The 15,057-nt window shown below is 53.2% G+C and overlaps 1 protein-coding gene across 3 annotated transcripts; it reads left to right on the top strand.

Moving 5' to 3' along the window:
• The first annotated feature begins 2,748 nt into the window (after positions 1 to 2,748).
• On the top strand, positions 2,749 to 7,400 carry LOC309575249 (putative methyltransferase). 3 transcript variants are annotated; one of them, XM_082285579.1, is made up of 8 exons: positions 2,749 to 2,801; positions 3,821 to 3,949; positions 4,218 to 4,378; positions 5,293 to 5,506; positions 6,134 to 6,234; positions 6,360 to 6,497; positions 7,019 to 7,155; positions 7,274 to 7,296. In XM_082285579.1, the coding sequence occupies exons 2-7, from the start codon at positions 3,839 to 3,841 to the stop codon at positions 7,107 to 7,109; spliced, it is 816 nt and encodes a 271-aa protein (XP_082141705.1). In that variant the 5' UTR covers positions 2,749 to 2,801; positions 3,821 to 3,838; the 3' UTR covers positions 7,110 to 7,155; positions 7,274 to 7,296. The 3 variants fall into 3 exon arrangements, with proteins under 3 accessions (XP_082141705.1, XP_082141703.1, XP_082141704.1); XM_082285577.1 differs by having other exon boundaries at positions 7,019 to 7,400; XM_082285578.1 differs by lacking the exon at positions 2,749 to 2,801 and adding an exon at positions 3,211 to 3,387 and having other exon boundaries at positions 7,019 to 7,400.
• Positions 7,401 to 15,057: the final 7,657 nt, after the last annotated feature.

Below are 15,057 nucleotides of genomic sequence, written 5' to 3'. Positions count from 1 at the left end.
TTGAGCTCACATTTCTCTCCTTCTTTTTATTCCAGAATTGTTAATTCATCAGCAGTGGATCCGGCCCCTGCATGGGAAATGGGAGATGCCAGGTTGCTCTGCCACAGATTCTCAGGTGACTTCTAAATTTCATTTAATTCGCTGGTCCCACAACCAGATTTCCCATCTTCCTTAATTAAAAGGTGAAACGGTGGGAGAAGGACTTGCTGTTATTGTTTCTGGAAGCCCCCAGTGCTGGGCTTTGCTCTCCGTGTTCCCAGCTCCCGCCCGCGCTATTCATCAATCATTCCATCAGGAAGGATTTATGGCCGGATGAGCCGAGGGGCGAGGCAGGACTGCAAAGCCAAGGGCGCTCTCCTCTGCAGGCTTCCTCCTCTGCCCTTGAGCGTGTCCCTGCTTCCCTTTGTTTCCCCTCCAGCCTTTTGTGTGCTGGAGCACGACAATCACCAGCCACTGCCGGCTGCGATTGCAAGGATCCGCCAATTGCACGGCACGGATGCACTTCCCCAAAATAATCAGTGCTGCAGGAATTCCCTTCTCCCTCTCCTCTCCGGCTGACCATCTAGGTCTCTTCATCTGGGCTTTCTTTTGACACAAACAGTGATTGCAAATGCCAGGGATATAGCCCTGATCCCAGCTGAGATCTTGAGGCACAGCTCTAACACATCGACTGAGACATCCTTGATTTGTGGATAGCTCCCTTCCCTACCAGGAGCTTTATCCATACCCCACTGCTTTTAAGCCAAGAGAATTATGTTCTTCATTAATTTAAAGTCTGAGCTCTCTAGGTTTAAAAAGATCCTTGAAGAAATACCAACTATTTCCCAATCCCTTTATTCCTCGTTGTGATAATAAATCTTGCTCCTTTTCCATCAGAGAACAAATAACCAGAGGAGAGTCTCCCGAGAGCTAAAGCCTTCATGGGATCTTAAAATCAAATCAAGTTTTCCATAAGGTAAGAGAAATATGACTGGCTTCTCCAGGGGATCCAGGGGATGGGGAGGGGGACCCCAGCCCACCCAGCCTTTTGGGTATCCTCCCTCCCGTGTGGTCCAGCAAAGAGATTCTAAGTCTATCAAAGCTGAAATGAAATTTAAAATAATAAAATTTGTAAATTAAATGCAGCTGGGTAATGGTGCCATTTGCCTCCTCTTCCTTTAGTTCCAAGCAATCCATCCACAGGGAAACCCTTTGGTGAAAAATACCAAGTGACACAGGAGGACTGGCAGGCATCTCCTTTGGCTTTTTTCCCCCCTAAAATAGATTATTTTTTTCAGTTTTAGTAAACTTCAGAGTGAGATGCATTCCCAATGAAGGTCTATTAATCCAGGACCCTGCTATATAATTCAAATCCATGGGGCCTGAAGGTTTGCGGAACAAATCGGGAAGACCTTAGGGCACTTTGGCATTCCTTAAAGCCTTTGGATGTAATAAGTGGGCAGACAGGGATGATGGACAGTGTCTGGTCCTCTGTGCCTGGTGTTCAAACCCACATCTGGCCTAAGGCTCAGCAACCCGAAGGTCAAGGAAACCAATTTACTGCTGCATAGTGCAGGGCCATCAGAGAGCAGCTGTCCCTTGGGGAGGACAGTAGACTTGGAGGAGGGAAGTAGGGAGTCAAAGGCAGCTGAATCCAGTGTGCCAAAGGTTGGGAGAGCTTAGGAAAGGCTTGGTATCAGTTGCAGCCCATGCCTGGCTGGTGTTTTGTTTTCCTGCAGGTGTTTGGTGTCAGCTGTAGCCGGAAGATCCCCAGTTAAACATCACCCGTGCATTGCCCATGAGAGCAGCCCAGGGACCACAGAGTTCGGACCAGGGCAGGTGACTGAGGCCTGGGACACCATCCCTTCCTGCCTGTAGTCATGCTCTCAGCAAAATACAGCCAAAATGGGGGTGTCCAAACCCCAAAGAGCCGGGTTATGAAAACACAGGGGCATTTGGTGATTGCATAGTGTTTTCTCTTGGTGCAGGTACACCCCTGCACGGTTAAGCAGCAGGTGGCCCAAATAAAGCGTTTGGGACACAAGCCCGGAACCTCCAACCTATGCTTTGATTTAGTAAACTGCTTCAAGCTGCCCCCTGTCTTCAGTCCTTGAGTAAGTTTACTGCTTTCTCTTAAAATTAGGAGTGGCTTAAAGTCTGTGCTAATTAGCATGGACCTTTGACTCCTGTGCAAAGTACAAACTGAAGGGGCTGTGCTTCCAGCAAACCACGGCTCCGTTGGCCTCAGCTGCATGGATTTAACATTACTCTCCTAAGGGAGGGGTGAAATCCTGCCCCAAATCAGGGCAAACTGCTTAGTTCTGAAATACCATCATTCTGAGCTCTTTAAGTTCTGCTGCATTTTCTCTTTCTGATGGATAACAGGAGGGGATTTTAGCACAGACAGAGCTCTGTAGGCATATCTTTGGCTGCCTGCAGCATTTGACCTCTGTTCTGCTACCTTGCAGCATCTTCTGGGCTCTGCATCTGCTTCCTGAGATGTGGAGGCTGCCGAGCACTCCCAGGATCCGTAGGCATTTCGAAAGCTGTAATTAGTAAGCACAGAACTGCGTGAAGGCCAAGGCTCGGCTCTGGGGCTCCAAGATGTCGCTGCGATCGAGCCTCCTGAACTTGCCTTCTGGATTTTGCCCCCCGACACCGCCCCGGCTGGGCAGGGGGAGCAGCGGAGCTACGCTGCCGAGGCGGGCGGTACCGGGGGCGGCGTTGGCCGTTCCTCGCTTTCCCCCGCCTTCCCCTTCGTCCCGGCCCCGCAGCTCTGGACTGGGAGGTGCTGGGAGCCGCTGTTGAGGGTGCTGCCGACGGTAAGGAGCGGGGGTGGCTGCGGGGAGAAGAGTCCTCTGAGCGCACGGAAAGCACTGGGAGGATCCCGCCAGGCAGCGCTGCTCTTCCCTGCTCCGAGCTCCAGCCCTGAGCTGGTTGAGCATCTCTTCCTGCGTGAAGGCAAAATAATTCTTGATCTCCGATATATTTGTGCTCGATAAACTCGCTGCCCTTGAGCCCTCTGCCCACCTCGCTCGCTGCCGGCACACGAGCGGGTGTCCTTCCCCGAGAAAGGGGGCACGGAGCCCTCCTAGCAGTGCTCGGGGTGGGCCCTGGGAGCTGCCGCTGCCTCGGACGGCGCCTGCTCGGGCACCGACACAAACAGGATGCGGCCGGGAGCGTTCCGGCGCGCCGTGATGAGCCCGGGCTCCGCGCCGGGAGCGCCCGGGGGTGACGGGGGAGCGCCGTGCCTGGAGAGCTGCCGTGGCTCCCCGGGGCTGAGCTGTGCGGAGGCCGAAGGGCTCCGCTCGCCTCCACGCGTGGTGATGGGCTCGGTGGGGCGAGAGACTTTGAGTGGCTCCTGGGCGAGAAGGGCCGAATACCAGCAGATGGTTCAGAAAGCGCAAGGTGGAGTTGGGATTGTGTTGCTAATACTAAAACACGTATTTCCTTAAAACAAAAAAAACCCTGTTCTACTGGTAGTTTCCAGCTTCGCTGCTCGGTCACCACCAAATTCACAGATATTCCAGCAATGGTGATTTACTTGAGAAAACACCCGGGTGGGTGGGGGAAGCAAAGGAGTTAAACACTCCTTATGGAGTGTGTAAAAACCTGGAAAGCTTTTCCTGTCGGACGCCGCTGGTTTGTTCCTGGTATTAGCTTAGGGCTGTGGGAGGGACTCTTGGAGAGCAGGTTCACGCTCCCTTGCTGAAGCCTCACGGGCAAAGTCCTCCCCGGGGCCCTGCGGGGAACTGAAGGCTTCAGTGCCTGCGGTCACGGGCTAAGGAAGCGGCAGGAGTCTGGTGTCGTGTGACATCCCCGGCTTGCTGCCTCCTGCCAGGTGCCAGGTCAGCCAAGCATGGCCACCCAGATGTTCGAGGGCAGACAGCATGCGGTCGTCTACCAGAAATACAGGTTTGCACCAGGCAAAGAGTTGCAGCAGGCCATCCTCTCCTACCTGCAGGAAAAGGTGAGTGCGGTATGGCCAGGCTGTAGGAAAAATCCAAGGAGTATTTAATTGTGGGTGGCAGTGTTTACAAGCTGGGAGTGTCGCCTTGGTTGGTGCCTCAGGGAAAGATAAATCAGCAGGGCTTAAAGGCCACATGGGGGCCAAGAAGAGGCTTTCTGCAGGTTCTGCCATGCCAAGGCTGTTCCTGAGCGGGTGCTGGGGAAGGAATGGGGTAAAAGAACAGGAACTGGGTGGCTGCTCACTGAGACACATCTACTCCTCCCTGCAGAAGGTGATCCCTGCAGAGCTGGCGGTGGATGTTGGCTGTGGGTCTGGGCAAGGCACCCACTTCCTTGGGGAGCACTTCAAGAAGGTGGTGGGGACGGACATCAGCGAAGCGCAGATCCAGGAGGCCAAGGACACGCCCTGCATGCCCAACATCTCCTACCTGTGAGTGTCAGGAGGGCACGCTCAGCTGAAGGCAAAATTGGGGTCCTCACATGGAGATGGTGGTTTGTGAGTAGCACTGTTGCAAGAGCCAGTTGGCACCAAAGATTTCATTTGATGGAATTCCTGGTGTGAATAGGCATTATCCTAGACTTCCAGCAGCCATGGTCTTGCATCCCAAACCATCAAAAAAATACTCCCTGACTTCATGTCCTACTCTGTAATTCCCATATTCACCCTGAACCGTGCTGTAAATCAAATCCCTCCTGATGGGAGAGAATATTTTTGAAGTCCTTGCAAGGAGTTCCAAAAGATAAAGTGAGACTTTTCCTGGCGTTTCAGAGCTGCCAGATAGTTGTTTCTTAAGTCTTATCAGAGAAACAGAGCCACCAGTGTGACCCAGGTTCAACACAGAGCACAGAAAGCAGGAGAGAAGTCCGATTATCAAGATTTACACAGCCTTTTAAAGATAATTTAACCAATGGTTACTAAAAACTTATATTATTTTTACTTTCCTACCAATTATTCAGTAACATGGCCAGGAGCTGTGGAATTCTGTGTCCAATTATCCCAGATTACTTTTACTGCAGAATATGGAGTAGTAAAAGAAGAATGTTTGGAGAAAAACAACAATCCTCCATTTTGATGTTTTTTGCTCTTATCTATTTACTACAAAGAGAAGCCCAAAACCTCTAAATTTTTCAGCCTGTGACAATCTTACACAGTAGTCTATCACCTAATTCACACCACTGTATTTTCTAGTTCTTGCCTGATTGTAGGCAGTTTTTTCCAAGGTTGGAGGTTAAAACAGTGTTGTTCAGGGGGGTAAAAAGCCTTCAAAACAGGCAGAGAAATATTCTTGGCACTCTGGGTTCCTACACCACATCGCACGTGGCTTTTTCCCTTGCTCCTTGCAGTGTGTGCCCTGCGGAGGAGCTGCCATTCCAGGATGCCTCTGTGGATGTCCTGACTTCATTCACGGCCGCTCACTGGTTTGATATTGCCAAGTTCATGAGGGAGGCCGAGCGGGTGGTGAAGCCGGGCGGCTGCGTGGCCCTCAGCACCTACACCGTGGACATGAGCCTGCGCTATGGAGACTGCTCCGAAAAGCTCACCAAAATCTTCAGGGAGGTGAGCTGGGAAAACCTCAGGATGGGGGAGATGTGTAGCACTTGGATGCAGAGAGAAAAGCAGTGGGACTGAGGGGGTATGGCACTTCAAATCCTAATGCAGGATGGGGAAGAAGGATGAGTAAACGCAGGGATAAGGCTGAGGCAGGATTTAGAGGTTCCCACACAGGGCTGGCTGGATCATGAGGAGAGACGAGTGAGGACTGACAGGGCAGACTCTGGTGGGGGTGAGAAGGGTGCCAGAGCAGGTTTGGGGGCTGGTATTGTCCAAGAGACTTTTCCTGTTGCCCTGATCACAGTGAAAAGAATGGGAAGTAGAAACTGTTGGGAAGAGGTCTTTTTTTTAGTAATCTTTTGTGACAAAGGGTGTTTTAACAATTGGATAAAAGGAGACTTTCCACTGTGAGTAAGAGCTGTGTAGGGAGGACAGGACCCTTATTTCTATAATAGGATCCTTGAATTCTTGACGCTAAGCAAGATGTATTGTAAGATGTTGGTGTATTTTAATGCAACAAGTAGTTTTTAAAAAAAGGACACGTATGAATGTATCAGATGTAGGCCCAAACCTGAGTGGCAGTTGAGAACTTCACGTGGTTTTGTGTTTGTTTTTAATACACTGTCTTTACAGTGCTGGGACACGATTTTAAAATACGCACATAATAGACTAAAATATGTCTTGGAAGACTACAAAGAGATCTTCGAGGCCCTGCCATTCCCAGACAAGAAGAGGTGAGCAGAACCACCTCTGATGGTGCCAGATACTTTATTCACCACTATGTCAATCTGTTGTCCGTGCTCCCCTGCCTTTGAGATTCAACTTGCAAATGCTCCTTTCTTCCCCGTGTCTCTTGTAGAATCACTGATATCTATGATCAAATTCCCATGACTGTTGAGGGTGTGGTTGGTTACATGGAGTCTGCCTCTCCATATCAAACCTTTATGAAGAATGACCCTAAAGCTGCAGTGTCCCTCCTCCAAGAGACTGAAAAGAGGTGAGGAAACCGCTTGGGAAAACAAGCAGGATCTAGAGGACCTGTCCTATACAGTGCATGCAGAGGGAGGTTGTGCAGGCCCCTTCAAAGCTGCAAGTGAGTGTGCAGGGATGTGCTCCCTCCTTTCCCCCAGGGGTGGATACTTGTCAGGGGTTAAACAGCAGATCCTTAAATTTTAAGTCTATGTAGCTGTAGGATGTGCTTGCACTGATGTATCCAGGAAACCTCTGACATGAGACTATCTTGAGTTGCTTTACCTTGCTTCATCTAGCAAAGGGCATGAAAAATATTGGTGGTTGCATCTTCACCCATCTGTTTTAGCCCCAACAAGGGCCTGCTGGGAAGGGGAGGCATCCAGCTCACTTATTCACTGACCAGAACAACCCTTGTGCAGCAGTTGGAAGCATTTGCCATCCCCACCTCTGTGCTGTGGGTGGAAAAGACCTGTCTGTGGTTGTGGGTGTTGCTCAGGTGGGAGCTGTCTGGGCAGGGTGAGACCCTTCCTCTGCTTCTCCTTTCAGGATGCTGGAGACAATGGGAGTTTCTTCTCGTGAGACCCCAGTGGAGTTCTGGGTGAGGCATGTCTGTGTGCTGGGGTGCAAGGAGTGCTGAGAGAGCAAACTCTTCTCCTGATGTGGTGCTACAATGGAGGGAGAAGGTGGGCTATCTCCTAAAACCCTGCTTGTAACCGCTTGTATTCCTTGGGAAGATTGGTGCTGATTTTGGTGATTGAAATTTTGGTCTGTGGAAAGCAGATGGGATTTTATGCCCCTCAGGGTCCTGTCCACCTTGGTCCTGCAGTCTGCCCAGTGCTGCTCTCTTGGCACTGGAAGGGTCCTGTTTTGGACTGCTGGTTTGATAATATGGGGAAGAGATTCACAGCTGAGAAGCTCACTGCATTTCTTACATTAATAACAATTAAAAATCAAGCTGAGAAAATGTTGCCTGTGGCTCCTGTTTTACAAAGAGGCTGTGGAGCACCCACTGGGCTGGAAAGAACTGTGCTGCATTGGCTGTCCTGATGCCCTCAGTGCCCTTCTGCTCCATGGGGAAGGTGGGTTTTGGGTAGGAAGGGCCATTGACCCCTTTCCCTGCCCCTGAGTGAGGACCTGGGCACTGTCTTTGAAGGCTGCCCTGGAAAGGGGCTGTTCTCACCCACAATGTGCCCCCATCCCTGATGCCTTGCTGGCTGGTGTAGGTGTATCAGCACCTTACCTCCCCCAGGACTGCCTTGGCCCTAGTGAGGCCCCTCAGCACAGCTCAGGAGCCTTTATGGGATCACTGCTGAAGGAGAGCAGGTTTGTGCCCCTATCACCCACCCATGCTGCAAAGGGAAGATTAGAGGCTGCATTTTGGGGAGGGGCAAGGGGGCTGGGCACACCCTGGCACAGGTCACCTCCTGTTTGCTTTCTGGCTATTTCAGGTCCAGGCCCAGCCATTGCATGGATCTTTCCCTTTCCTGTAATTCCTGTCCTTGGCAAGAAAGCTTCCCTGAAACCATGGGAAGGGCTGTGCCCTCACTCTGTTCTACGTCAGTGCATTCTTAAGAAAGGCAAAGTGCCATCTCTCTTCCCTGCCTAAGAGAGTGCACCTGGAGGGGGCTGAAGGGGGCTGGAGGTACTTCTGCTGAGGTCCTGGGCTCTCAGGGTCCTGACTGAGCTCCCCTCAGCTTGCCCAGGGTGGGGAGCAAAGGCTTTGCCCCTACTGTGTGCCCCAGGAGGGTGATGGGGTCTCGGGAGGACAGCTATGGCGTGAGAAGCCCATCATGGCTGGGAGGCTGATCTCTCTGTCCATGGCCATCTGCTGGAGCAGCAATACTGGATCAAGCCCTGCTGTCACTGCCTGAGGGGCTGCTCCAGGTGCAGGTGGGGTATGGGCCAGCAGCAGCCAGCAGGCCTTCCGTGGTGGGTGAGAGTGAGGGGGTCTCTCCTGCCCGGGACAGCACGGGGTGACACCATTACTGCGATGCCAAGGGCCTGTCTGGCTGCCTGGGCCGGGGAAGCCCCAGCTCTGGTGGCAGGGCTCGTCCCTGTGAGGTGCATCCCCACAGACATTGCAGGGTAGGGAGGGGTCCCCCAAGAGGGGACATCCTGTGTCTCTACAGTGCTGGCAAAAAGGCTTTAAGTTTAAAACAAGTTTGAATCTGCTTGCTAATTATGTCTGTAATTTAAATTAAAAGTCTTCCCCTCCCTGCACTGGCATGGTGCAGTGGGTGCCCAGCCATGAGGTAACGCCAGGGATTGCATCACCACCGTGCACGGTGTTGCAGCAGAGCCCTCGAGGTGGCTGCTGCAGCTCACGCATGCTGGGCGGTGCTGAAGGGTTCTGGGGGATGGAGTGGGGCTGGGGGACGTTGGTGGCACTGGCATCCTGGGCTGGCAGGGACAGGTCCAGTGATGACTGATGAGCAGAGCCCACCTGATGTCCCCTGTCCCAGCACCATTGGGCCATGGGCAGGACTCCCACGTGTCACCTGGAGGTTTTATTTTTAAAGCTGGCTGTTTTGGGGCACGCTTTCTGTTCTTTCTGTCTTCTTTACCCAGAGTAGTCAGTTTAGCAGGAGTCACTTCCTCCCAGACGGGCCCACTGGGGTCAGGAGCCATCTGGGCTCATCCTTACCCACTCCAGTGGCTTGGCTTGTGGCAAACAGCTTTCCCACGCTTGTGACACGAAGGAGCCAATGAGTCACCATAGAGCGATTGCCTCACCCAGTGCTGATGCCAGCCCCATCCACAGTCAGGTTTCACTTTTGTTCTCGCACCTGGAAATCCCACACACCTGGAATTTCTTGCTCCAAGCAAGCTCGAGTGGCTCCAGCCTTCAGGCTGGGTGAACCTGAGGAAGGTGCTCCATCATCGCCGTCTGAGCTGCTCTCGGGGCACAGCACCATTGGCAGCTGGGACTGGAACAACTGTGGGTCCCCAGTGCCCTGCAGACTCTGCTGGGCACAGTGGGATGTCCCCAGCCTGTGCTGGCTTTGGGGAACTCTCCGGTGCCAGGGCAGGAGCTGGCACTGGCACGGTTTGGAGGAGCTGTGGCAAATGCAGCCATGCTTTGCTGGCTGGGCTATGGTGGAGCGTGATATCGCTGTGCAAGGTGCACACCAGAGCCCGTGATGGCAGGACCCCATCCCAGGCACCTGGGGGCTCGGCTATGGCTGGGGGTGGCACAAATACCTGAGCAAGGCCCCCAGGAGAGATCCTCATCCCTCCATCCCAGCCACCATGAGTGCTGGGGGCTGTGCTCATGGCCCGGCTTCGCCCCGCAGCTTTCGCTTTTCTTTGGTGCCTCTGAATTTCCTTTTGCATGTGTGAAGAGATGAGGTTTCGCTTTACTTCTCCAAACAGAAATGACACCTGGGAGAGAAAAGCCACAGTGATGGGAAACAGGAGCCAAAGCTGTCCCACGAGGATGTGGTGCTGCTCGGTGACCCGGTGGCCCCAAAGTGTCTTGGCAGGGATTGGGGGTGTGGGACAGTGGGTGGTGGTGGATCACCCCTCTTTCACTGGGGGCCACGTTTATTTTACATCTGTTGGGATTTTCTGCTAAGGTGCCCTCTATTCCAACTGAGCTGTGTCTCTTGGGATGACAGAAGTGGAGTTATTTATGCTGGTTTGGACTTGTATTTCACAATTAAATTGAACGTGAACTTTGTTGTGTTGAATAAAAATTAATCTTCTGTGGGTTTCTTCAATGGGAGGGAAAGGAAAGACAGAGGCCTTGTCCTGTTCACCAAGAGGGCGAACAAGGGACCCCAGCACACGCCAGGCTCAGGCTTTTAATCACTGACCTCACCTAACCTGCTGTTGTGAGGGAGGCTGGCATGAGTGCCTGGGTGGCAGCCTGGTCCACTGGCCACACCATGACTTGAAAACCTATGCCCACCACACTCTGGGGCTTCAGCACCACATTTTGCTGTCCTGGCTCTTCTCCAAGCTGTGTCTGTGCTTTGGACAAAGTGGAATGAACCACTCTCCAATCCATGCTGCCCACTCCCATTTTTCATCTCCACCATGGTTTTCCAGGAAAGACCTGAGCCCTCTGGGCTGCATGCTGGAGTAGGGGAAGGGCTCAGGAAGGGCTGGATGGACCCTGTGAGTCAACAGCTAGTCCTACTCGACCTCTTCATTCATGATCTGGATGATGAGGCACAGGGGACTCTCTCTGTACCAAGTTCAGTGGTGACACCAAACTGGGAGAAGTGGATGACCTAGCTGTGTCATGGTGCTGCTGTCCACAGGAACCTCAACAAGCTGGAGAAATGGGCTGATGGGAACCTCAGAAGCTCAGCAAGGGGAAGGGCAAAGTCCCGCACCTGAGGAGGAACAACCCCATGCACCGGGACATGTTGGGGCTGCCTGGATAGAAAGAAGCACGGCAGAAAAGGACCTGGGGGTTCTGGTGGGCACCAGGTTAAACACGAGCCAGGAAGGTGTCCTGGTGGGAAAGAAGGTGAATAGTATCCAGGGCTGCACTGGGGGGAGTGTTTCCAGAAGGCTGAGGAAGGCGCTTCCTCCCCTCTTCTCAGCATTGGTGAGGCCACCCCTGAAGTGCTAGGTCCAATTTTGGCCTCCTCAGTGGGAAAGAGATGTGGCAGGGACTGGAAGGAGTCCAGTCAAGTTCATGAAGATGAGGGACAGGAACATCTCTGGTATGAGGAAAGGCTGAGAGAGGAGCCTTGGGGGCTCTTGGTGGTGCTTAATGACAGCACAGCACAAGCTGAACCAGGGGAAGTCCATCTGAACACAAGAAAAACAGAGAGGTTATGAAGTGTCCACTCCATCCTTGGAGGTACTCAGAATTGGTCACTGTCCTGGGCAACCTGTGCCAGCTGATCCTGCCAGAGCAAGGGTTGGATTGGACGATGTCAAGAGGTCCCAGCCCACCTCCATGACCACATCCATGCCACTCTGCTCACCCACAGGTGTACCTTTACACATGCTTACACAAGAACTTTTCTGCTTTTCTCGGACTCTTTCAAATCCGCCCCTTAGTTCCAAATATGAACATTAAAAATTGGTTCCTCCTGGAGTGTTCTGTGGCCACTGTGCAAGGCCCTGCAAAGTGCACTTATGCCTGTTACTTTGTTACTGTCTTTGCTTCTTAGATCCAGGTATTGCCCTAATCTTTTATATTTAATGCTTGATGAATGCGTGAGACTAAAAGCACAGCAGCCACCACAGGAGGTTCCTTTGAGGGAAGGACAGTGTGCCGAACCATTCTGTCAGCAGAGGGATGTCAATACACCCTGCCTGTGTGTCCAGGCTAAACAGGGAGGAAACCCCAGCCAGCTCCAGTGGCTTGTAGGGTGGCAGCCTTGCTCATCCACATCTCCCTCCACAACTGTGTGTCCCACCAGGAAAACTTCAGGTGGAAGTACTTCTGCTTTCACCTTTTTCCCTGCTTTGGTGGTGAGCCTAGTTCCTCAGGATAACACAGACATAAAGCTCATGCCTGCAGCCTGGACTGTGCAGTGCCCCCTCCCCAACATGGCCTTTCCCACGGGGAAACTGAGGGATGAACTCCTGCTGCCGCCCAGGAGGCACCAAAGCCCTCCTGTCCCCCTGGAACCTGCTGTCCCCAGGTGTCTCCCGCAGCTTTCAGCGTGGGGTGGGGCTGGGTCATGCTGGTGTCCCCCCCATTTGTCAGCCACTCAGCCTGACAGCAGCGTCCCCCCCAGCCCCCTCGCAGGGTGTGTGTGCTGGAAGCAGCCCGAGCATCCCCCAGCATCCCAGGCGGAGGCGGAGCAGGCAGCAGGGCTGGAGGCAGCAGTGCAGGTAACAGAGCGGAGATTCCCTCCACCACTTTCATTTTCTTGTTTCCAGCTCTACCAGTGCTGGGTTTTCCTACGAATATGAAAGCACCAGGCAGGAATAAAAAGCTGGAGATGGAGCAGCAAGGCAGCCACAGTGAGCAAGGTGAAGCAGCTCCCTGGGACAGCCACCAGTCCAGCAGCTCCACATCTGAACAAGCCACCCGTGGCACCTGTCAGGCATCTCTGCATCAGAAATTTAGCGAATCCTGCCTGGAGTCCACCTCTCTGGCATCTGGCACCGCAGCCTCATCCATCATAATCCATCGCTGACTGTCAAGCTCTCCTTGACAAAATGCTGTGCCTCAGCCTCACCCCACTGCTCGTGCTGGTGCTGGGGGTCAGCCTGGGGGCTGCCTTTCCCCATGACACCCTGAGGAAGGGCTGCAGGCTGTCCAAGTACCAGAACATTGCACCCGAGGAACAGAAGGCTGTGGACAAGATGAGAAAAGAGTTTGTGAGTACTGCTGGCAACAGGGGACAGTGGGGTGGCAGGGGGCAAGGGAGAGGGGATGCTGAATTCAAGACCTGAGTGACAAGGTGCATGTTTTCTGCAGCAGTTTGGTGATGAGGAAGATGTTTTCCAAGGGTGTCTGGGGACATGAAGGATGCTGGGCCAAATTTTGTCCTGGTTTCAAACCCCTCAAAGCTGGCCAGGGCTGTACAGCATTGCCAGAAGTCACGATGCGAGTTTTTCAGTCTCTTTCTTGTTTTATGCCTCCAGGTGAACAACCACAAATGCAACACCAGGCTCTTCCACCGGAAATGGAATGCAGTAGACTTGCCGGTACGTGTGAAGTGATGCTGTAAGAAGGGGGGACACCTCTCCTGTCAGCCGGTCCCCTGAACCCCTGGGCAGGTCCTCGAGACCCCCATCTGCCAGCCCTGGTGCTTCGGGTCCCTAACCAGGACACTCCCGCCCACAGATGTCCGACCGAGTGGTGCTGGTGGCGGCCGAACTGAACCTCACCACCGCCATGCTGGAGCTCCCCGCTGTGCCCAGCTTCGCCGAGGTGCGCCGGCGGCCCCTGGACTTCTTCACCCAGGCGCGGGAGGATGTGCGGAGCTGTGTGAGTGCCTCGCCCAAAGCCCTGCCCCGGGCCAGCTCAGCGGTCCCGGTGCTGGCGGCCGCGCCGCGGGGCTGCTCCTTAGCCAGCCGCTCTCCTTGCAGGTGGATCCTTCGCATCAGCCCTCGGGCAGACTGAGGCACTGGCTGCACAAGCTGCAAGCGGCCATGCGGGCGGTAAGTCAGGCCAGCGGGGTGACGGCTCCTGGCGTGGCAGCGAGCGCACGGCTGCGGGGCCCGCTGCAGCCCCACTTCAGTGCTGACCGGCCCTTTCTCCCCGCCGCAGGACAGCACCGAGAGCACCGAGAGCACGGCGTGCCTGAGGGCCACCACCATCCTGCACGCCCTACAAGTGCTGGACAACCTGCGGTGCGCGGCCCTCCAGGACAAGTGCTGAAGCGCCCTGAATGCCAGCCCACGGCACCGCCCCCACGGGAGGGCCGGGAGAAACGCCTGCGCTGTACCTCCTATTGAACCCTTTTCCTCACTTATGCGAACTCCGGAAACTTTTTTTTTATTTTATTTTTCATAGTCTTTTAAATTATTGGCTCGGGAGAAGGCAAAGTAATGCCCTTCCTGAAAAAACGTGAAAATGCGTATTTATAGGATGCCTTTGCTTTTCTGGTTCTCAAAATGTTTTTAAGGAAATCTATTTTTTTACCTGCTATTTATTAAAGACTATATTATGCATACTTGCCTGTGTAAACTATTTTCTTACGTGCTATTTAGTGTGAAAACTAAAGTAGCTACCGTAAGCAGGTAAGCTGCCATCACGTGTTTTTACTATGCCTTTCTGCAATACCACAGCACAGGTATTGCCTGCACATCCTTGCCAAGGACATTGCCCGAAAGGAACCTCATTGCGTTTAATCTGGGGAGAGGAGAAAAAGCCTGGATATTGGGTTTTTTGGAGGGCTTTAATAGATTCTGTCGCTTGGCTATGCCCCAGGTGCTACCCATGTGCTGCCATCTAATGTCAGGAGCAGCAGCCGAGGCAATGAAAACCCGTCCAGAGGGAAACGCCCTTGGGCGAGTATCGCCCAAGGGCAGGGAAACCCGCGGAGGCGTGTTTGGAATTCCCGATGGATGCCGGGGTTTGGTTAGGAGGCGCAGCTCATCTCTCAAAACACCAGGCTGCAGGAACGCTTTGCCTCTGTGACTTTGGGCTCCCAGGAACGGGCAGATGCCATCACTGCCTGCTCTGGGACCCCACCTCCTGGCCCTGCTCCCAGTTTCACCCATCGCTTTCGAAGGCTTGCAAGAAATCCCTCTCTGGAACCTGTGTACAGCCAACATCTGTGGGGGGGAGATTGTTTTCAGAACATTTCTGTCCAAACCTGCTGTGTTATCCAAGCAATACATGGATCTGGAGAGAAAAGCCTGAGGAGGGACAAAAAGGCTCTAAGCAGCAGTTCTGTGCTGGTTTAACTAGATTCCAGTAAGCTAAATTCCAATTTCTTTTTGGGGAAGGGGTAGTGGGATCACTGCAGTGAATGCTTAGGATGCAGTGAGTATTTCAGTAGCTGTCTGCCAAACTTCCCTTGTGTCAGGTCTCCAGCTTTGCCTTGTCACACCTTCTAACCTGGATGCTGCTCTAATGGCTAAGTTTCGGTTCCCTTATTTAGTGGAAGCTACCAAATGGAAGAACTAAAGTTTATGCACCTATTTTACGGATGGGAGGG

The sequence above is a fragment of the Coloeus monedula genome (assembly GCF_965178545.1).
Source record: "Coloeus monedula genome assembly, chromosome: 7".
NCBI lineage: Eukaryota > Metazoa > Chordata > Aves > Passeriformes > Corvidae > Coloeus > Coloeus monedula.
Note: the sequence above shows the minus strand (reverse complement) of the source record. Positions and strands in the feature narration are given on the sequence as shown.